The sequence below is a fragment of the Hylobates moloch genome, unplaced genomic scaffold, assembly GCF_009828535.3.
Source record: "Hylobates moloch isolate HMO894 unplaced genomic scaffold, HMol_V3 SCAFFOLD_19, whole genome shotgun sequence".
NCBI lineage: Eukaryota > Metazoa > Chordata > Mammalia > Primates > Hylobatidae > Hylobates > Hylobates moloch.
The window spans coordinates 26001577-26024007 of NW_026652294.1; the positions used below are offsets into that span (position 1 = coordinate 26001577).

The window sequence follows — 22431 nt, forward strand, 5'->3', positions numbered from 1 at the left end:
AGCAAGCTGGTGAAGTTCATGCATTGTTAAGTCTAGATAATAACCAAGAAAGAAGGTATAATAACATCACTGCAGCATGGCTGTCAGAGAAAATAATTAGATGCAGCCTAAATATCCATCAGTAGAAGAAATGACAAATAAATCGGGTGATGTATTCATAAGATTGAAGAGTGTCCTGCAGTTAAACTGAACAAAACAGAAGTGAATGTATCAATATACATAGATCTCAAAATATTGTATTAGGAAGGAAAAAAGCTACAGAACAATAAATATAGCATGGCACCATGTGTGTAAAAGTTTTAAGCTACCAAGACAATCCTATATGTTGTTCATGGATTGAATATTATACACATTGACATATATATATGTCACACACACATATATGTCCTATATGTGTGTGTATATATATATATATATACACACACAGGACCTATATATATATATATATGTGTATATATATATATATATATATATGTGTGTGTGTGTATATATACAAGAAGAATTTTTAAAAAGTGGATGGGAAGGAGATATACCAAACTCCTCATAGAAGAAAGGAACAAGAGGGTCTTTACCTACAGCAGTAAATTTAAAAAATTTAATATTAGGGCTTACAATATCAACCTTAAGTAAACTGAAAGGTAAGGACGTATATTATGATGCATGGATCAACTACCAAAAAATAATGTAAAAAGATATAGCTGGCTGGGTGCGGTGGCTCACGCCTATAATCCCAGCACTTTGGGAGGCCAAGGCGGGCAGATCACCTGAGGTCAGGAGTTTGAGACCAACCTGGCCAACATGGTGAAACCCTATCTCTACAAAAATACAGAAATTAGCTGGGCATGATGGTAGGTGCCTGTAATCCCAGCTACTTGGGAGGCTGAGGCAGGAGACTCGCTTGAACCCGGGAGGCGGAGGTTGCAGTGAGCCATGATCGCTAGTGCACTCCAGCATGGGCGATAGAGAGAGACTCTGTCTCAAATAAACAAAGAAGATATAGCTAACAAAAAAATTAAAAGTGAATTATTAAAAATATTTTTTAGGCTGGGTGTGGTGGCTCATGCCTGTAATCCTAGCTCTTTGGGAGGCCAAGGCGGGTGGATCACGAGGTCAGGAGATCAAGACCATACTGGCCAACATGGTGAAACCCCATCTCTACTAAAAATACAAAAATTAGCCAGGCGTGGTGGTGCACGCCTGTAGTCCCAGCTACTCGGGAGGCTGAGGCAGGAGAATTGCTTGAACCTGGGAGGCAGAGGTTGCAGTGAGCCGAGATTGCACCATTGCACTCCAGCCTGGCGACAGAGCAAGACTCCATCTCAAAAAAAAAAAAAAAAAAATTTTAAACCAAAAAAAGCCAAGATAAACAGTGGAACAAGAAACCAAATGGGACAAACAGGAAACAAATAATAAAGTTACCAACTGCATCAATAATTATCTCTAATATTCATGGACTAAACTTTAAAATTAAGGGGCAGATGTCAAAATGGATATAAAAGCAAGAACTACATTCACTTTAAGTATAGACAGGTTGAAGGTACATGAACACAAAAAATATACCATGCGCACAGTAGGCATCAGGAGTGTGGGGTGTCTATATTAACCTTAGATAAAATAAACTTCAAGACAAAAAGTATTATCATTTAGAGAGGGTCTTCTGATAGTGATACAATGGTCAATTTCTTCAGAAGATGTAACTATCAAATGTAAATACACCTAGTATATAGAACTTCAAATACGGGAAGAAAACAAAAACACAACAGAATTTAAAAGACAGACATTTCATAATCATAGTCGGAGACTTTAGCACCTCTCTCATCAACTAAAAGATCAACTTGACAGAAAGTAAAGTCACAGATAATCTAAACAACTATCAACCACCTTGACCTGATTGATATTTTTATAATGTTACAGCCAACAACAGAAGAATACATATTCTCTCCAAAGTGCTCATGATAAAGTCATGAATACTGGCCACATTCTGGAATATAAAACAAGTCTCAATAAATTTAAAGGAATTGAAATCACATGCAGCCTATAATGAAATAAAATTGAAAATAAAAATAAATGATATTTAGGTTTCTTTTTTTCTTTTTGTAAAAAAGAAAAAGAAACCACACTTCTAAATAATTCACATGTCAAAGAAGATATCATAATGGATGTGAGAAAATAATTTGAATTCAAATCCAAATTAATTTGAATATATGCTAATATGATATGTCAACATTTGTGTAATAGTTAAAACAGTACCTGGAGGGAAATCTAAATGCTTATATTAGGAAAAAAGAAAAAAAGAGAAAATTCTAAAATCAATGACTAGTGACGAGTCATTTTTAAGAAAAAAAATTTATGTATCAAAGTAAACCCACATAAGTAGAAGGAAGGAAATAATAAAGAACAGAAATCAACAACAACAATGAAACAGACAGTAGAGAAAATTAACAAAGCCAAAAACTAGTTATTTGAAAAGATAAATAGAATTCACAAACACATAGCTAGCTAGATCAAAAGAAGTCAGAAATTAAGAATAAAAATTATCACTTTAGAGTCTACATATAGTAAAATAATAAGAAAATATTATGATCAGTAAGATGACAAATTCCATGAATAATTCAACTTAGCTGAAACTGAATATCTGAATAGCCTTGTATATTAAATATGTTGAAAAATTTAATGGAAAAAAACCTTCTTGTATGTAAAACTCTTGGCACAAATGGCTTCACTGGTGAATCCTAACAATAGAAAGATCTTCTTTCAGGAAATAGAACATTTCTAACTTATTTAACACCATAACCTGATGATGATATTGCAAAGAAGTCTATAGTTCAATATCCCTCATAGACATAAATATGAAAATACTTAAATATTAGCAAATCAAATAAAGCAATATGAAAAAGGATACTATACAGTGACCAAGTAAAGTTTATTTCAATAATTCAAGGTTGGTTTAACATTTGAAAATCAATGTAAGTCATCATATTTCCAGAATACAGGAGATACCCATGTTGTTTTAAAAATGGATATAAGTGTTTGACAAACTTTTAAAACCGTTTGTGATTTTTAAAAAATCAAAGCAAACTAAGAAGAGACTTTCTATCTACTAACTAACATACTTAATGGTCAAATTATTGAAACATTCTCCTTATAAAATAAGAAACAAGACAAGGGTGCCCAGTCTCACCTCTTCCATTCCACGTTGTATTGGAGATCCTATCGCAATGTGGCAATAAAACTAATAGGCATAAAGATTCGAAAGAGGCAAGTAAAACTGACTCTACTTGCAGATGACATACTTGTTTAGATGGAAAGCATTATGGGGTTTACAAAACAACTACTAGAACCGATAAGAGGATGTGGCAGGTTTCAGGATATAAGGTGTATCAGTCAGCGTTCACTCAGGAAACAGAAACCACACAATAATTTGAAAAGGGAAAGTTTAGTGTAAACAATCAGTAGCTGTAACAGGGCCATAACTATTAGGGTAGAAACTGATCTCTAAAGACTGCCCTCGGGCTGCATGAGAGTATCCTGGGGAGGAACAATTTGGAAGGGGAAGCCCATCCCCAAAGCTGAGATTCAGATCTCTTTGGAGAAGGAGCAGCTGCAAGCCCTCTAGGTGCTGAGGTTTGCCCAGTTGGCTGGGCTGGGCTGGTTCACAGTTACTCGCAAGTAGAAAACACCCCTGTGGGTTGCAGGTACCAACGCTGGTGGGTGGGCAAGCAGAGGCTTTCAGTAATTAATAAAGTTTGAAAACACCAATAAGCCGGCTCCCAAGTACTTAAGGCTCACATGGGCCTTTCTTTAGTGCTAGATGCTTCTTTCGTGAGGGTACAATTCCTGGAGAGGCCTCTTGCTGGCATGGCTTGGGTCATGTGGCCTGTTCATTAACAAATCAACTTGGCTGGGAGATGTGGTACTCATATTGTACCATCATGGGCCACATGCCCCTAGAGGGGCAGAGGAGGCAAACAGGGCAGCTCCAGATGGCTCCAGAGAGCAGAAGCCACAGGGAAGCAGGTTTCAGGCAACCCAAGGAAAGCTGTCTATGATGGGTTTGTCTTAGTTTCTGCTGCTATAACAAAATACCACAGACTAAGGCTGGGCACAGTGGCTCACGCCTGTAATCCCAGCACTTTGGGAGACCGAGGCGGGCAGATCACCTGAGGTCAGGAGTTCAAGACCAGCCTGGCCAACAAGGCGAAACCTCGTCTCTACTAAAAATACAAAAATTAGCCCAGCATGGTGGCAAACGCCTGTAATCCCAGCTACTCAGGCAGCTGAGGCAGGAGAATCGCTTGAACCTGGGAGGCGGAGGTTGCAGTGAGCCGAGATCGTGCCACTGCACTCCACCCTGGGCAACAGAATGAGACTCTGTCTCAAAAAATAAACAAACAAAAAACAAAAACACCACAGACTGGGCAATTTACACAGGATAGAAACTGATTTTCTCACAGTTCTGGAGGCTGGGAAGTCCAAGACGAAGGCACCGTAGGTCAGCTGTGTGGTGAGGGCTGCTCGCTGCTTCCAACGGCTCCTCCGGAGGCGGAAGGGCAGGGAGGGATGAACTACCTCGCTCAAGCCTCTCTCATAAGGGCACCAATCCCATCCATGAGGAAGGAGCCCTCAGGGTCTACTCACCTCTTCAAGGCCCTGCTGCCTAATACTATCACACAGGCAACAGCTGGATTTTGGAGGGGACACATTCAAACCATAGCAAGGTTAAGTCGTGTGCCCCAGGGTTGAAGTCCTAAACCCCAGTACAATGACCCTTATGCAGTAATCCCCACTTATCTGCAGTTTCAGTTACTCATGGTCAACTACAGTCCAAAAATATTGCATGGAAAATTCCAGAAATAAACAACTCATAAGCAGTGTCCCGCCCTGGATAGGAAGCGTCCCTCCATCCATACCTGCTCATGAGTCACTTGGCCACCATCTCGTTGATCAGCTCGACCACTGCAGTGTCCCTGTGTTTGTGCTCAAGCAACCCTTACTCTCTACTTAACAATGGCCCCCAAGGGATGCTGGCAGTTGGGATCTGCCAAAGAGAAGCTTCCTTCCATGCTGACGGCCTGCCCTGGACAGCCAGCCCACCCTGAGCTGGGCACCCTGCTCTCCAGGAGCCGTGTTAGATGGAGCTGGGAGTGGGGGTCCTGGAGTGACCGTTGTCCCAAACTGAGGGTTGTCCCGGCGCAGGGTCCTCTGGGTGCTGTGGGGTAGGGTGCGTTGACCTATAGGCAGCAGATGTCTGCACATCGTAGGAGCCCCCTTCTAATGGCAGAGCTGTCCCTGGGAGGGAGGGAGGGAGCTGCTGTTGCTGGAATAGAGGGGCGGGACAGTGAGGGGTGCTTTGGAGGGAATTCCCTGCATGGTCCAGGAGCTGGAGGTCATAGGAGCTGCCCCTGAGCCCTGCCCTTGGTTGGGAGTAAGGCTCTGGTGGAATCGCGTGGGATTGGAGGACAAGGACGGAGTGGAGTCCGGGCACATCCACTCAGCACCTGCAGGATCTCAGGCAATTCCATCACTTTCCCGGCCTCTACTTTCTCATCTGCCCACCCAGCCTCACCTGGCAGTTGGGGTGGCCTAAGGGACTCCCCAGGGGAGGGCCCTGAACCAGGATGGCACGGCCCCAAGGCCTGGCAGCTCTGTCTCTCCAAAATCTATGCTGGGTGCCAACTGTTTGCCAGGCACTTCTAGATGCTGGGGTTTGGAAAGAAAACCAACCAAACTCCCTATCTTCCTGAGCAGGCATATAAAAACCTACAGGGGTGCACGCAGCAGGCTGTGGAAACTCAAGGAACCAAACAGCAGGCAGAAGGACAGGCAATGCCAGGGTCCTGGCGAGGGGGCTGGAAGGCGGCACTGAGAGGAGGCGGTGCTCGGGGTCAGGTCTTCAGGGAGCCGGCCAGGGACACGGCTGGGGGCAGAGAGCACAGCACGTGCAAAAGCCCTGCGGTGGGAGCAAGCGAGGAGGCAGGCAAGGAGGAGAAGAGCAGGGCATAAGCCAGAGGCCAGAGCAAGCGGGGCCTGTGGCCCTGGAGGCACAAGTAAGGTGAGTAGGGTGAGGCCTTTAGCTTTTGCCGAAAGAGACGCAGGGCAGCAGGGTTTTTTTTGTTGTTTTTTGAGACGGAGTTTCGCTCTTTTGCCCAGGCTGGAGTGCAGTGGTGCGATCTTGGCTCACTGCAACCTCCGCCTTCCGGTTTCAAGCGACTTTCCTGCCTCAGCCTCCCAAGTAGCTGGGATTACAGGCACCCGGATGGCAGGGTTTTAACAGCGTCACCATCACACTAGTTGCTGGGTTGAGAAGAGACTGCAGCGGGGCAGGGGGAGAGAGCAGGTGGGTGGCAGCTGCAGGAATCCAGGGGAGATCATGGGGCTGAAACCAAGGTGATTTTGGGGTGGGCAGTAAGACTTGTCCCGTCCTGCTTATGTCCTGAGGGTGGAGCTGATGGATTTGCCAAGGACCAGGTATGCAAGGTAGAAGAAAACAGCCAAGAGTGACTCTCAGGGTGCCGGCCCCAGCAGCCTGAAGCTCCTCTGAGATGGGGAGGTGGGAGGGACTGGCCTGGTAGAGACTGTGCAGAGCGTGAGACACCCGCAGCCGTATAGTGGGCCTGGGGGTACAGACAGAAGCCAGGGGCAGGTGAGTTCGGCTGCGGGAGACTGGAGCACAGACCTGGGCCTGGCCTTCAGTGATCAGGTAGAAGAGAAGCATGTCTGGAGCAGAGACCAGGGAGCAGCCACATTGGCATTGGCAGGAGTGAGGTCCCGGGAGTCTCCTTTGGCAGGGGGTGTGGCCAACGTGTCCCCTGGTTCTAAGAGGTCCGGGTGATGACCAGGCGCACCTCGGGGATCTCGCCATGGGAGGTCACTACTGACCTGGTGTTCCAGAGGAGCAAAGGGGTGGGGAGCCGGATTGAAAAGAATCGAAGGAGGACGGGAGTGAGCCACGGATGCTGAGTGTGGTCTTTTGAGTGGCCCCCAGGAAGGCTCAAGCAGAGCTGACTTGAAACCTGCTCCCCTCCTCCCAAACTATTCTCCCCAGGGCAAGACATGAAGCGGGACCGTGTGGCAGCCCTGCACGCCCTCCACCTCTCTGTCCCCTGGGGCACCGGACCCCACTTTGGCATTAGACCCCAGCCTCTGGCCACAGCTAACTGCCCAGGGGTCAGCCCTGACCCACTTGGCCAGAGTCCCCCGTGCAATGCCAGGAGCTAGGACTCAGGGGGGCTGATTCCCCGGTTTCCTGATTCCCCACCTCCTATAGGGCAAGGTGTAAGCTCAGCGTGGCTGCAGGAGCGCCCGTACCCGCTGCTGGGGGAGAGAGACAGCAGTGATGTTGCCAGGCTGAGAGGCAGGAACCCACGAGGGAGCAGAGGGCACCACCTTGGGCTCTGCACAGTGACAGGCCTTCTGGGTTTCCGAGACTTTCCACCCTCAATCCTAGCCCTAAAGGGTCACCTGCCGCCTCTGAGGGCTGGGAATGGGGGTGAGCGAGTGGAGGGCACCGAGCTCTCTCCTGTTTCCCTCCCTCCATCCCTCCCTCCTCGGGGTGGGAGAGGACCCTGATTTCCAGCCTCTCTAACGCCCACCTGGCTGCCCCGGGCACTCCCAGGGGCCTCTCCGCAAGGCAAGGACACCAAAACCACAGGGCTTTGAAATCATCGATCGACTTTAATGCATTGTAAAGAAGGAAAACTACATTGGCGTATTTAAGACAAACACTTTTTCTCTATCCTCACTACCCACTGGACGGTCCTCCTTGGTCCAAAAAAAACTAACAATCTCAAGACACGTCGGCAGCTACCCCTCCCGGGTCCAACCTTTCATATCCTCCCATTACACTGTTAAAACACGAAACTCAATCCATCCGCAAAGAAAACCAAACCAACAGAAAAGGAAGCTGAAGACATGGACATCGCAAGCCACGCGGTAATGCATACTTGGCACAGAGTAGCCAATATAGAAGACGTGTGCCTCACACGGTTCACTTTGTTCATCAATAAAAGAATATAAAAATCTTGTTCACCCAGTGTTAAGTGTATTAAAATAGATCTGTATCATACAGCACAGTTTCTCCCGGAGTCGTGAGAATGACAGGAGGGACCGTGGCAGCTGCGGGATTTGCCGGCCTCCTCGCTCTGCACCTCTGCGTGTGTGCAAGCATGTCTGTGGTCGTGGCAGCGTGCGACGCACACACGCATGTTCAGTGCAATTCGGCACCATGTGATATGCTCGGGGTGGGAGCCCGTGGCTCCTGGACGCTTCTCCTGTTGTGCTAAGTCCCTCAGGACCCGGATGTGGGAATCGGGCGAGGGTGACAAGCCGGCACTGCCCACCCTGGATGCAGAAGCCCTTGGCAGCAAGGCTGGTCCCCAAAGGCCAGAACCTCCCAAGACCACTGCCCTTTGTTTCCTCCCCAACCCTCCGCCTGGCTCTTAAAACACCTGCTGGATCCTCCAGCTTGGCCAGGCTTCCCGAGGGGAGGTGTTCCCATTTGTACCTTGAAGCAGAGACCACTAGAAGCAGAAAAGGAAGTCAGCCAGAGTCCCCCCCACCGTTCACATTAAATATCTCACAATAAAAACACCATACAAAAGTGTGAAGTTATTTTTTGGCATAGTGTCTGCACTGGCAAGAAGGGAGGAGTGGAATACTTATCGGCTCTTCCAAAGGAGACAAGAAAAGGCTTCAGTCGTTAAGTTGAATGATTCAACCCCAAAAAGAAAACCTGCCAAATGCTGCCCCCCCCACAAAGAGGGTTGCAGCTCCACTCTGCCCAGAAACTCCATGAGAAAAACGCATCAATGGCAAACTGAGTCCAAGAGATTGGCAAAAGGAAGGAGGCAGCCTTGAGGGCCCCAAAGACGGAGCAGGAAGGGCAGAGGCCCTGGCGGGGATCACTGCAGCGTCTCAGCGCCCAGACACGCTCACCTCCGACAATGTCTTTCAAGTTAAACAGCTGCAATTCGTAACCCTAATAATACTGACAGAAAGGGGCCCGCGTGGTTTTGCAAAGGCGACGGAGTGCCCCAGGCCCGCCCGCCCGCCCCAGGTGGACCTCCTAGGAGCATGGGGCATTGGGGAACTACCTAGATCCGCTACCCCGCTTCTCGTCCCAACTACCTCTACCACTCAGCTAGTCCATGTGTTCTCAGCTCCCCCTCCCACAGAACACCAAGAGGCGGTGCCCTCAGTGGAGACTGCGCGCTGGGCGGTGTGCCTGTCCCCTCCACAGCCTCAGCCTGCCCCTCCAATGGGCCAGAGGGAGGCCGTGGAAAGCAGGGCCTGGAAGCCGGAGGCCCAGGCAGCCCCGAGGTGGCCGGGGGTGGGGCTGTGTGCCCCAGCCTGTCGTACCCCCACCTGGCTCCTAGGTACCCCCTGTGAATGTGGAGGGCACAGGGCCGCACCCCCACCTGGTCCTGGCCCTAGGCCTCTCGCCCAACTCTTTCTCCCTCCTCTCCTCTGTCTGGTTAATTTTTGTCTGAAATTCATAGTGTTTATGAATTAAGGCCGACAGAACCCCCAGGCTGTGTAAGCAGGGCCCCAATAACTTTCCGTGGGTGTGAAGACTGGTCCCTCGGGGTCAGTTGTGGCCCTGGGGGTGCTGGAGGCTGGGGTGTGTGGCTGCCACTGAGGGCTTGGTCCAGGGCCCGGCCAGCAGTGGGGCGGGGCTAGTGGTCGTCATGGTGACCTGGAGCAGCTGCTCGCCCTGTATCAGTCTCAGGAGGGCCCGCAGGCGGTCCAGGGATGACTGGGTGCCCCTCTGGCGGGCCAGCAGGCTTGTCTTCAACTCCAGGCATTTCTGTTGGGGAGAAGGTCAGGGGAAAGGGTCTTAGTATTCAGCTCTACAGCCATCCTGGGGCAGCCACCATCTGGGCCCCTCTCCCCTCCACTGCAAAGGCCTGCAAGAAACCAGGCTGAGGCCTTCACAAAAACCAGGCAGTGGTGCAAATGCAATTAAAGAGCAGCCAGACCCACTGGAGACGATGTTTGTTTTGGAACTTAGGGCTAGAAAAAGTGTGGCTCTGCCTGGGAACATCCTTCCCATGGCTGTGATGTGACCTCCTCCTCCCCGCTAGCTGCCCACACCCTTCCTCCTCCTCCTGCTGGCCAACCTGCAGCAGCCTCGGAGGCCTTTGGCTTCCCAGCCACCTTTCTGCTCTGTCTCTTGCCTGTTGTGCTGTGTAGTCTTTTCCAGTCTCTCTACATACCACCGCAACAAGGGAAAGCAGTAAGGACTGATGCCTAGAGTCCCACATCCATCTGCTCTGGGTCAAATACTGCTTGAACAAATAACAACCTCCCCGAGATGGTTTCTAAAATGATTATAGGGACAATCACAAAGCCTCTTCATAGTGTTATAGAGAGGATGAAATGAGACACTGCATTTAAAGAGCTTCCCAGGACCCGTTACCATCACCATCCTCTAACACATCATCACCACCACTATCATCACCATTACTGTGATCATTACCACCATCACCACCACCATGATCACCATTATCACCACCACCACCACCATCACTGTGATCAGCACCATCATCACCACCATCACCATAATCACCACCATAATCACCATTATCATCACCACCATCACCATCACTGTGGTCTGCACCATCACCATCATCATCACCACCATGATCACCATCATCACCACCACCACCATCACTGTGATCAGCACCATCATCATCACCATCACCATAATCACCACCATAATCACCATTATCACCACCACCATCACCATCACTGTGGTCTGCACCATCACCATCATTACAACCATCATCATCACCACCATGATCACTATCACCACCATGATCACCACCATCACTACCACCATGATCACCATCATCACCACCACCATCACTGTGATCAGCACCATCATCACCATAATCACCATGATCACCATTATCATCACCACCACCATCAGCATCAGTGGTCAGCACTATCACCACCATCACCACCATCATCATCATTACAACCATCACCATCACCACCATGATCACTATCACCACCACCACCATCACTGTGATCAGCACCATCATCATTACCACCATCACCACCACCATCACCATCACCACCACCATCACCACCACCATCATTACCACCAACACCATATCATCACCATCATCATCACCACCACTACCACCATCACTGTGATCACCACCATCATTGTGATCAGCACCACCACCACCACAACCACCACTATCATATTCCCATCACCACTATCATCACCATCACCACTACTACCATCGCCATCATCACCACCACCACAACCATCATCTTCATTATCTTGTCTATCTCCATCCTATGGAGGAGCAATTATGTTCACTTTACATAAGAGGAAACAGATTCGGAGGTCAGGGCCCTGCCAAGGGGCCTGAGCAGGGGCACAGCCAGGGTGCTGTCAATCGCTTGATAAATATTTGTTGAATGAGTCACAGTGCTGCCTCCTCCACGTAGTGGCTTGCTGGGGGATGCTTGGTGAGTCTGTCTTCTTCCTAGGCCTTATAGGTGAACAGTGAAGCTCTGGACCTATACCTGTGGTTCTAAGGACACATCTGCCTGTCCCCCAGGCCCCAGTGCACACCTGCAGGGATGAGGCCAGCCTGAATCTACACACTTGTGGTTTCAATGACACAACTGTCTGTCCACCAGGCCCTGGCTCCTTCCTGCACTGATGAGGCCAGCTGGATCTACACCTGTTGTTCTAAGGACACATCTGCCTGTTCCCTAGACCCGGGGCACAACTGCAGGGCTGAGGCCTGCCTCCCCCAGGCCCCGGGGCACACCTGCACTGCTGATGCGAGCCGCCGGTCCCGCTCCTCCAGCTGCTGGTGCTCGTTCTGCAGTTCACTGCCTCGTTGCAGCAGCTTCTGCTTCTCCTCTTCTTTGACTAGAAAAGAGAAGGCCAGGTCCCCGGCCGGAGAGGGGCAGGTAAGGAGCGGCTGGGCCGTAGAGTAAATGGGAGAGGCAGGAGGGATGAAACCAAGGCCTGGGACATCCCCCTGAAGGAGCCGGTGGCTGTGGCCAAATGCACAGGACCTGGAGCCACTCTCCCCTGGCCACACCTGCCCCAGACACATGACTGGTCCCAGGATCCCACTTTTCAGTGTTCTGGCCCGGAAGGGAATGGACCCACCTGTCCTCCCACAGGACAAGGTGAGCCCAGAGGCCTGGGTGGGGGAGGAAGGGGAGCAGGTACCCTTTCCCACTCCCCAAGGATGCCTCACCTGTCTTGTGGGTGACATAAGAGTGAACGATGGCCAGCATCCCAGTCCAGGGCACACCCTCGTCTTTCTTTAAGGCCTGGGGAGCAGACGGGGAGATGAAAAAGTGGACAGGCCCTGGGACCTGCTGGGACTGTCCACACCCTGGCTGTGTAACCCTGAGGGGGCACGCCCTGTCTGAGCTGCAGGGTCCTCACCCGTGACCAGGAGCTGGGGCCGCATGTGCCTCATGGCCCGGCTCACAGGGGCTGCACAGTAAGATCAGCTCCACGAGGCTGGAACGTTCTGGGCCTCTCCCCCTGCTCATCACCAGGGCCCTGAACAGGCAGCAGGCTCAAATACTTCTCGAATGAATGAATGATCACCTATCTGCCTCCCACGTCCAGAAGACCTGAGGGCAGCAGCCCCAGGCATGCCAGGGACAAATGGAGAGACTCGATGTCCTCCACACTGTGCTGAAGCAGGGAACAGAATTCTGTTCCCTCTCCACATGCCCTCAAAAAGTTGTGACCAAAAAGAAGGAAGAAAAAAGGAAGAGGCAAAAAAAAAGCTGGGCATTAATGCCAGCAGTTTGGGAGGCCAAGGTGGGAGGATTGCGTGAACCCAGGAGTTCCAGATCAGCCTGGGCAACAAAGTGAGACTCAACCTCTACAAAAAATTGAAAAATTAGCTGGCCATGGTGGTGTGTACCTGTGGTCCCAACTCCTCAGGAGGCTGAGGTGGGAAGATTGTTTGAGCCCCGAAGGTCAAGACTGCAGTGAGCTGTGCTCATGCTCCCGCACTCTAGCCTGTGCAACAGAGCAAGACCCTGTCTACCAAAAAAAAAAAAAAAAAGTAAAAAAGGATGTGCCCCCCAACCCAGGCAGTCACAATGCAGGGGCAGGTAGCCCCCACAGGGAATAGCCCGACAGCAGCCCCTGCCCACCATATCCACTGCCCTTGATCCCCACAGAACCAGGGATGATGGGAACTCCCAACGGTTAATACTTTTGGAAATAAAGTATTAAAACTCCTGGGCTGGGCGCAGTGGCTCACACCTGTAATCCCAGCATTTTGGGAGGTCAAGGCAGACAGATCACCTGAGGTCAGGAGTTTGAGACCAGCCTGGCCAACACGGCAAAACCCTGTCTCCACTAAAGATACAAAAAATTAGCCAGGTGTGGTGGCACATGCCTGTAATCCTAGCTACTTGGGAGGCTGAAGCAGGAGAATCGCTTGAACCCAGGAGGCGGAGGTGGCAGTGAGCTGAGATCATGCCATTGCACTCCAGCTTGGACAACAAGAGCAAAACTCCAACAAAAAAAAAAAAAAAAAAAAAGAGAGAGAAAGAAAGGTAACTCCCTATGACCACACAAGTCATGCCTCTGTGGAAGGCACACTTGAAGCCGAGCACTGCTGCCGACCGTCACCCACCACACTCAGGGGCCACACTCCCAAGCGTTTTCTCCCAGGGTTTTTACTCTGCAGTTTTTCTCAGATGGTTGATTCCCAAACTATATAGCAGCTGTAAAGCCTGTTTTTTATAATTTAATTCCATATAGTGAACAAGATCCAGAGAATCACATTTTTTGTAAAAACCTGTTGGATGCTGACGGAATATCTCACTGAGTGCAGAGCTGGGATATTCCACCATCTCCTGCTGCTGGGAGGAGAGGCTGCTTCCCCTCTAGTCTTTTGTAAATAAAGGGTGTGGGGCTTCTCTGCACAAAACCTTATCCCTATTTGGATTATCTCCTTAGACTAGATTCCCCAAAGCAAGATCCAGATTTTTAAAAGGCCATTACTGAAAGAAGGTCACTATCAGCATCTCACGGGTAGAGGCCAGGGGCGCTGCTAAACATCCCATAATAGGCCAGGCGCGGAGGCTCACGCCCATAATCCCAACATTTTGGGAGGCCGAGGCGGGTGATCACCTGAGGTCAGGAGTTTGAGACCAGCCTGGCCAACGTGGTGAAACTCCCCCATCTACTAAAAATACAAAAATTATCCGGGTGTGGTGGTGGGTGCCTATAACCCCAGCTACTTGAGAGGCTGAGGCAGGAGGATCACTTGAACCCAGGAGGCAGAGGTTGCAATGACCCAAGACCGTGCCACTGCACTCCAGCCTGGGCAATAGAACGAGACTCTGTCTCAAAAAAAAAAAAAAATCCCATAATACACAGGACAAAGTTGCACAACCAAGGATTATCCACCCCCAAACGTCAATTGTGCTGAGGTTGAAAAAGCCTTCCTATACCCAAGCCCTTTTTCACCCGTCCTCTGCCCTGTCTCTGCACGGTGGGGACCTCCATGCCAGTCCGGGGTGAGGGGGTCACACAGCCTCCCGTACCTTCTGCTGGCACCTGGGGCACACCCACACGCCCTTCGGTGCTGTCTTGAGGGGCGGCTCCAGGCAGCTGAGGTGGTAGGCCCCCGGGCAGGTGCCGCAGGGCTGCAGGTTGGCCCCTCGCTTGCAGGCGGCACAGTGCTCATCGTGGGTGATCTCGTTCTGGAGGAGAAGGGAGGGCAGGAGACAGGTTAGCCACAGCCAGGTCAGCGGGGGCCAGTCAGCCAGGGCCAGGCCCAGGCAGCTGTGTCTGACCTACATGTGGCCGCTCTTCTGCCAACGTTTCCCAGCAGCTCTATGGAGAGAGAGGGATAAACCCTGGAGGGCGACAGTGTGGGGTCAGGCCTGGGCCCTGGGAGGAGGGGAGGCACCCACAGCGCCAGATTTACTAGGGGCTGGGGCACTGAGCATTGGAGTCGGGCCTGGTGTGACTCCCATAACCTGATTCTTCTGTGCTAAGACCTGGACCCCAGGTGCGGGCGACAAGGCAGGCTGTCCTCCTGCGGCCTAGAAAACAGCCCCCTCAGGGTCTGTGTTGCACCAGAGGTCCATGTGCTGGGAGTGGGGTTAGTGATGCATGCAGCACTCCCTCCCCGCCCCCACTGCTTATGTGGACACTGCCTGGAGGGGCGGCGTGGCCCCGGCCAAGACCCTGTACTCGGCTCTCTATTCACCATCCACATGTCAACAGCATGCTCCAACTTCAGAGTTGGAAAAGACCAGAGAGCTCTCCTCTGGGATGGCCCATGCCACAAGGACACTGGATGTCCCTGAAGGAGGGGCAACACCCTCAGACGAGGCCTCAGAGGTCCCTGTCTCCACCCCTTGTGTCATGCAAAGGCCCAGGGAGGGAGAGGCGGCTGTCACACAGGGAGGGTGAGGCAGTTGTCACACAGCAAGCTGGAGGTGGAGCCGGGACCAGCATCCAGGCGGCCTGCCTCAAAGCCGAGGCCCTCTCCAAGTCTGTGGGCTCTGTGGGGACAGAGCTCAGACTCCAGGTGTCCCCTGTCTACATGCCCTCCCTGGATAAGCACAAGATGTTTGCAGACAAACACTGCCAGGCCCCCCAGCACCAACCCATGCCATTGCAGGGCTATTGTGAAAATGACACGGCCTAACTGGAGTTGACTGCAATCATCACCTACTGCTTCGTAGAGGCTTGACCGTTACAAGCATGCAGGGACTAGAATGTTCTTCTAGAATTAGATCAGAAATTCAGTGAAGAAAAACGCTGAATAAATTCTGAGATCATGCCATGAACGAGGCCATGACCAGCCAATGTTCTGGGAATCAGGGATGTGGTGTGTGCACGGGTAGGGGGTAGGGGGTGGGGGCCCCACAGGATCACAGAAATGTGGGTGTGTGGGGTGAGTCCCTGGGGATTAGCAAGTCCAGCCCCTTTTCAGACGGGTAACAGAGGACTAGGGAGGGCCAGCTCTGCCCAGGTCACACTGAGGCCAGTGGAGCCAAGATGGAGGCCAGTGGGCACCAGCTGGCTGCTTCCAGTTGGGCCTCAGTGGCCCCTGCAGTCTCTGCATCCTCAACTCTGAGGAGGGAAGGCTCCTGTTTGAAGCTGAGAGCAGAGCCCTGTGGCAATGCCCGACTTGACGCTGCCTGGCCGGCTGGAAAGCTGGCTGAGTGTTGCACAAAGCTCTTAGCACCTAAAGGCAGAACCGAAAGGCCTTCTGCACCACTCTGGGCTCTTTCCCTCTTTCCAGGACGGACCCTAGGAGGACTGTACTGAAAACATTCTCCACCCCCGAGGTGTGAAGACGGAGGGAGGGGACACGTACCTTCCAGCAGGGGTCCTCATTGGCTAGCACAGAGAAGAAGGGCGGAGAACACGTTAGTGGCCGTCAGAGGAGCACAGATGAGGACTGGAGTCCATGAGGCCTCATGTGGCAAGGGCTCTTGCCCCGGGGCATGATGGGAGCATCACAAGGCCCCCATGATATCTGGGCTCTCACCCCAGGGCATGATGGGAATATCACAAGGCCCCCATGACACCTGGGCTCTCACCTGAGGGCATGGTGGGGGTATCACAAGGCCCACATGACACCTGGGCTCTCACCCCAGGGCATGGTGGGGCTATCACAAGGCCCTGTGATACCTGGGGTCTCACTCCTGGGCAGGATGGGAGTAAGGATTGCAGCCCTGGTCACAGCTAGGAGCCACCATGGGAACAGGCTCATGTGGCCCCTGTGCTCACTGAGGACATAGTGGCAGTGAGCTGCCGGGGGAAGGAACCATCACTCCAAGAACCCCTCAAAGTGACTTATTTTCAACTCTTTTTAAACTGTAATCCACTCTCATTCTAGTAAATGATACCAAACCACACATTTTAATGATCGCAAACATATATATCTTTCAGGTTCTAGATCAGATCTGTCTGCAAATAATGCCACCCAGCGGGAGAACAGTTGCGGCGCCTGCACAGCACTCGACAGCTCACAAAGTGCAGTCACACTCACCCTTCAAGTCACCGTCCCAGCTCTGAGAAGCAGGTAGCTATGGGCCCACTTTTCTAGATCAGTAAACCAAGGCCCAGGGAGGGATGGTGACATGTTGAAAGCTACACAGAATCCCAGGAAGCTGGCCGCCATTTCCTGCTCGTGGGACTATGGTTTTCTAACTGAAGAGAACTGGCAGCTTCCTGCTGCTGTCTGAATTCAGGGATGTGTCCTGCACTGGGGCACGGCTGGCAGAGGAGGGAGGGGCCCTGCAGACACAGGTAGAGGCCCCAGGCCAGGTTCCAGCCTGAAGATCTGGCCCAATGCCTTGTACAGAAGGAGCCCTCGGCTCCAACACACACAGCGAGGGAGAGGCAGAACTGGGCTGAGATCTCCACCCCTGTCCAACCTGTGCTCTTCCAATGCCCAGAGCAGGCACAGGAGGGTGGGCAAGGTGTGGGCTGAGAGGCGCCAGCCCAGCCCAGGGGTATCAGAGGCTGCCTGCATGTGGGGAAGAGAGGTTGTCTCCAGGGGGGTATGGAAGCAGCAGCCCCTGGGCTGGGTCACACCTGCAGAGGGCACATCGGTCACACCCACACCTATGGCCCAGGCTGTGGACCTCTCCCAGATCACAGCTCCAAGCTCACACACAGGCTGCAGGAGGAGCAGGGAGGTGGGAGGCTCCTCTCAGCACAGCGTCCTCACCTTCCTCTGCCCAGGTCAGCCCAGTGGGAAGCGGGCAGCCCTGCCCAGGCCCAGGCGTGGAGGACCACCCCGGGATGACTCTCTGCGGCCCTGAGCAGAAGGCCTGAAGCCAGTGCTTACCTCTCGCTGTGAGGAACAGGGGGTTGTTGAGATAGTTGGAGGCCAGCCGTTTCCTCTGCAGGGACAGAAAACAAAACAACACACCCCATCGTCTGGAGGCTCTCCTCGATGGTGACGCCACCCCAGGTCAGGACTCTCTCTGGGACAGGGTTCCCACCCAGGGCTCCAGGCTCTGGCTGGACACCCCCTGCCAGGGGCAGAAACAGGAACAAATACAGGGCAGAGGCACGCAGGGATGGCTGAGGGTGGGGCGGGGCGGCGCAGGGAAGTCGGCAAAGGCTCTGCCTGCAGGAGGCCTAGGACACCCTCTCTGCACCTGCGGGTGCGTCTAGCTCAGGAAGGGCCATCCGTGGGGCACATCAGTCACATGGCGCATGTCACATTCTCCACCTGTCTGTCTCCTGCCTCTCAACTGGGTCTGGAGTCAGGTGGAGAAATGGGTGTTATAGACTGGCTCCTCCAAATTCCACTTCTTGGCATGTGGCCTTAAGCATTACATGTGGACAAAGGTTTCTGGAACCTTCCAGAAGAGCGGCCTTAAGTCCTGGCTTTGGCGACCACAGGCCACACTGGTCTAAACCTTGGTGGTTCAAAGTGGCTTTGGCTGCAGCTGTTGTAATACTGTGTGGCCAGATTTGACACCATTTCTCTCGGTGTGGTCAGGCTGTAGACCTGGGGAAGGGCCCCCTCGGGCTGTGTTCCTGTTCCAGGTTCAGGGTCACGGGGACTTGGGTTGACTCCTGACCTGCTTATGCCGTCTCTGGCCCTGGCCTCAGACTTGGGAGCCTAGGGTGATGCCTTGTCCACAGAGCAGCCCACATTTTCAGGAACGAACAAATCTAAAGGAATGGAGCCCTCCCTGTCTGGAGAACACACTGTTTCCTTGGGGGGAGGCTGAAAACACTTCCACGATGTTCTTACGAAGGGTCCGAGTCAGGGCACAGGGCTTGCTCGGATGAAGGAAGAGGAAGTGAGTGGTATGAAACGGCCCACGTGGAGCACGTTCTCGGAACAGGGGCGGGGCAGGCAGAAGCAGAGGAAAGGCATGGACAGGCTGACGAGGCCAGAGGACGCCCCACGGTGGGCTCTCCCCACGGACAGGGCAATTGCAGGGCCTGGAACTGGCTGCCGCTCCGTGCAAAATGCCTCCCTCCCACTTGAGCTCAGGTTCCCAAGACATGGATTCTGGGCAGTGGCCCAGACTAGCCCGCACCCTGGGAAGTGAGACAGCACCTTCCTCACCTTCCTCCAGATCTCGCAGAGCTGGTGTCTGCAACACACCAGGCACTGACCTCGGGGGACATCGTTTCCCTCAGGACAGCTGCCCCAAGCTCTGGACTCCGGAGCTCTAAGCAAATGGCTTCCATTCCAGAGAAAGACTCCAAGACGCTGCCCCTAAGAAAGCCCTGAGGCTCTGAGCTAAAGGTCCCAACAGACCCTGCAGAGCTGGCTTTGGGGAGATGACAGGATTTTAACCTAAGAATTTCGGACTGTCATTTACAAGGGCAGGAAGGTGTCATTTATGATCTGGTTTCTCCCTGGGGACATGCTCATGGGAGAGGCCCTGGTGCTCCCCTACGGCATCCTTAAGTCCCAACCCTGCTGCACTGGACCGATTTTGGAGCAGGCTTTCGGATTCCCACCCCCATCCCTGGGGATGGACGCTCCAACTGGGAGTAGGGAAGGGCACTGGCCACGCCCACCCAGCCCCTTTCTCTGGAGCCCGCCTGCTCCAGGCTGTGTGCATCCTCAGGCTCTCCCAGCCATGAGCCCACTGCACAGGCTCTAGACGAGGTGTGAGGTGGTCCAGGGAGGCCGGGGTGTCCAGCCCTGCCTGTGACCGGGGATTTGCCTGATCATTCAGGGTGAAGAGTCAAGAAGCCGGTGTACCTCGCACGAAGCCACGCTCACCAGGGAGCCTCTATTAGGAATAAACTGACATCTCCTCTTCTGCATCTTCCTATCAATTGATTCTGAACTCGGAGGTGATGAGAGACATATGATTTACAGTCACCCCCTAGCCCCACTCCCAGGAGGGACAGACGAGGGGGGTGGTTAGGAAAGCGAATGAGGGAGGCCCTGGGACTTTTCCTGGAGGCTGTGCACTGGGAACCCCCACCCTTCTGGTGGCATGGGGCTGGCGGGTCCCCCACCTCAGTTTCCAGGAGGCCGCTGTAGGCAGGGTTGGCTGTGCTTCTTCTCTTCCGCTCCTGTCGCTTGCTCTGGAGTTCTGGAAAGGCACAGACACAGGGGTCACTGGTCCTGCCTGCCCTGGGAACTCCAAATGCTTCCTTGCCAAGCCCAGGGCACCACCATCCCCTCCTGCTCTAAAGCCTCCCTGTGTGCTCAGCATCCATGCCACAGAGTGGCCCAGGGCAGGTTAGGGCCTCCAGGAATCACTGACTCCATGGCAGGACAGCTCTGGTGGCCTCAGGCTGAATGACAGATTGGTCAGGGTGGCAGGTACCCAGAATCCAGGTGCCCACTCTTAGCACGGGGTCCTCCTTGTGTGTCCTTATCTGGCCCGTGGCCATTATTTGGGATCCGCAGGATGGCAGATACCCACGGGTCGGGTGATACCCACTGGTCTGGTGATACCACTGGTCCAGTGAGCTGCAGGGTGAGGCTCCCAGCTCCCGGAAGCCCAGGAGCAAGCCTCTACCCAGGTGGCCTCTGCCCCAGTGCAGTCCCCAGCAGGAATCCTTCGCATGGGAGCGAGAGGGGGCACAGCCACACTGATGGTGTTTTCTTTTCCTCTTTCTTTGCTTTGACCCCCAGGCGGGACCCATGACCTGCCTCTCCGTGTGCAGCTGTGCTAGCATGTTCTAATCTCTGCCTCCCCGACCTAGTTTTGCTTTTTAAACCTTTTCAATATTACTCAGCCTGTTTTCTGTAAGGCACTCAGACCTTCTGTGGAATAACACAGGGTCTAAAGAAATAAAGAATTAAGGATATCACAGCAGAGGTTGGGGAGAGGCTTCTAAATGAGGATTATTTATAAAACCAATAATGACCATGCCTATTAGGAAAGCACTTTTTGCTCAGTCCCTCACTAACCTCATAAAGTTTACAGGCACAGTTTTCCCCGTGTTGCAGATGAGGAAACTGAGGCTCGGAGTGGGGAAGGACCTTGCCCAGGGACTCCAGCCAGTGCAGAGGCGGGACTTGAGCATAAGACTTCTGTCCCCACAGCCCCATGCTGCCTCAGTGGCGCCGTGGTTTCGGTCAGAGATTAAACCGTTCCCAGAGGTAAGCCGAGGGCAGCGGGCTCATCACGCTCAAGCTCACACCATCAGGCAGGGAGCTCACAGATGTTCTTACGAAGGAACCTTGGCTGGAGGGTAATGCCTTCCAACCATGCACGCAGAAGGGTGAGGAAGGCCAGGGGCAAGGGTTGCTTACAGGGGGCTTCCCTGCCCAGGGATCTGGAAGGCTGGGGGCTCTTCCCTGGCCCTCCCTACCCTGGCTGCTGCCACCGAGCAAGTCAGACCCAGGGGACATAAAGGGAGAGGGCTGTCTTCTCGGAGCCTGCATGGCACGCTGGGGTCCCCACACGCTGGGCTCCGCTGAGCTCGGGAAGGCTTGCTCTGCTCCCACTTGCCCCGGATGAGCTGTGTGACCTTAGCCAGGTCCCTCCCCTCCCCCAGGCTTCAGTTGCTCACCTGCTGCAATGGAGAGAAACTCTACCTTCAAGACTGCTAGTGCCTCGGGCACTGCGGGGTTCACTTCATTCCCTCTTGCTTTGAGGCAGAGGAACATTAGGCGAACCTTCCTGCATCCAGGTTTACCAGGGTACGTGCTTTCCTTTTGTAAAACGCCTTTGTGGGTGAGGTGGGTGTGGCGGAAAACGTTCTGGGTTGGGGGTTAGGAGGCCTGGTATCAACTGGCCCTGGGACCCTGGGCAAGTGAATCAGCTTCCCTGGCCTCAGCTTCCCCAGGGCGGCTTCCCCAAGGGGGCTGGTTTTGAGGCTTCCCAGGCCCTAAGATTCTAGGATGATGTTCACGGCCCATGTGAAGCTGCCCTCATCCGTAAGGTCATACAGCCCCTTCATAGAGTCACAGTGCCCTGTCTGCTCAAATAAACTACTGTTCCAATTTTGACGGACACATTTGGTGGCACACATGAAGTCCGCAGGCTAGTTTGATGGCAGGCGAGCTGGTGGCCAGCTCTCCCACTGTGCTGAGCACTGCGTCCAACAATTCCCCGAGGACAGTTCAGCCATCACCCGTTTTACACGTGAAGAGACTGAGGCACACAGAAGTAACCTGCCCACACTTGGGAAAGTGGTGCGACCGGGCAGTCTGCCTCTTGTCATTTCCCTGTGTTGAGGGCAGGGAGCCCACACGGTCCCTCCGCTGAAACAAGGAAGTGCCACAGTGGGTTTTGTGCATGGCCAAGGAGCCAGGGCGAGCCTGGAAGGTTTCTCTGTCTTGTTTGTCTTTGATGACAGCCACCCAGCCTCAGGCACTTGGGGCAGACCTCCTGGGAGGTGGTTTCGCAGACGCTGCCATCTGAGTCTGGACATCCTGAGACCCACTGCAGCAGTGTGAGGCCATGCTCCACCCATATCGGCTGCTGCTGAAGCCCAGACCACCCGCC

The 22431-nt window shown here is 52.8% G+C and overlaps 1 protein-coding gene across 4 annotated transcripts in view; it reads right to left on the minus strand.

The window, feature by feature from the left end:
• Positions 1–7654: 7654 nt before the first annotated feature.
• PHF21B (PHD finger protein 21B) overlaps positions 7655–22431 on the minus strand; it is a 124600-nt gene continuing 109823 nt past the window's right edge. For 2 of the 4 annotated variants that reach the window (XM_032139496.2, XM_032139498.2), the window contains 7 exons: positions 19985–20061; positions 17832–17886; positions 16350–16372; positions 14560–14718; positions 12234–12309; positions 11793–11896; positions 7655–9805 (listed from right to left, as the gene is read on the minus strand). In XM_032139496.2, the coding sequence (XP_031995387.1) occupies positions 9587–9805; positions 11793–11896; positions 12234–12309; positions 14560–14718; positions 16350–16372; positions 17832–17886; positions 19985–20061 (713 nt within the window). In that variant the 3' untranslated portion in view covers positions 7655–9586. The remainder of the gene's footprint in view (positions 9806–11792; positions 11897–12233; positions 12310–14559; positions 14719–16349; positions 16373–17831; positions 17887–19984; positions 20062–22431) is intronic. The other 2 variants (XM_058430981.1, XM_058430982.1) reach the window with 2 other exon arrangements.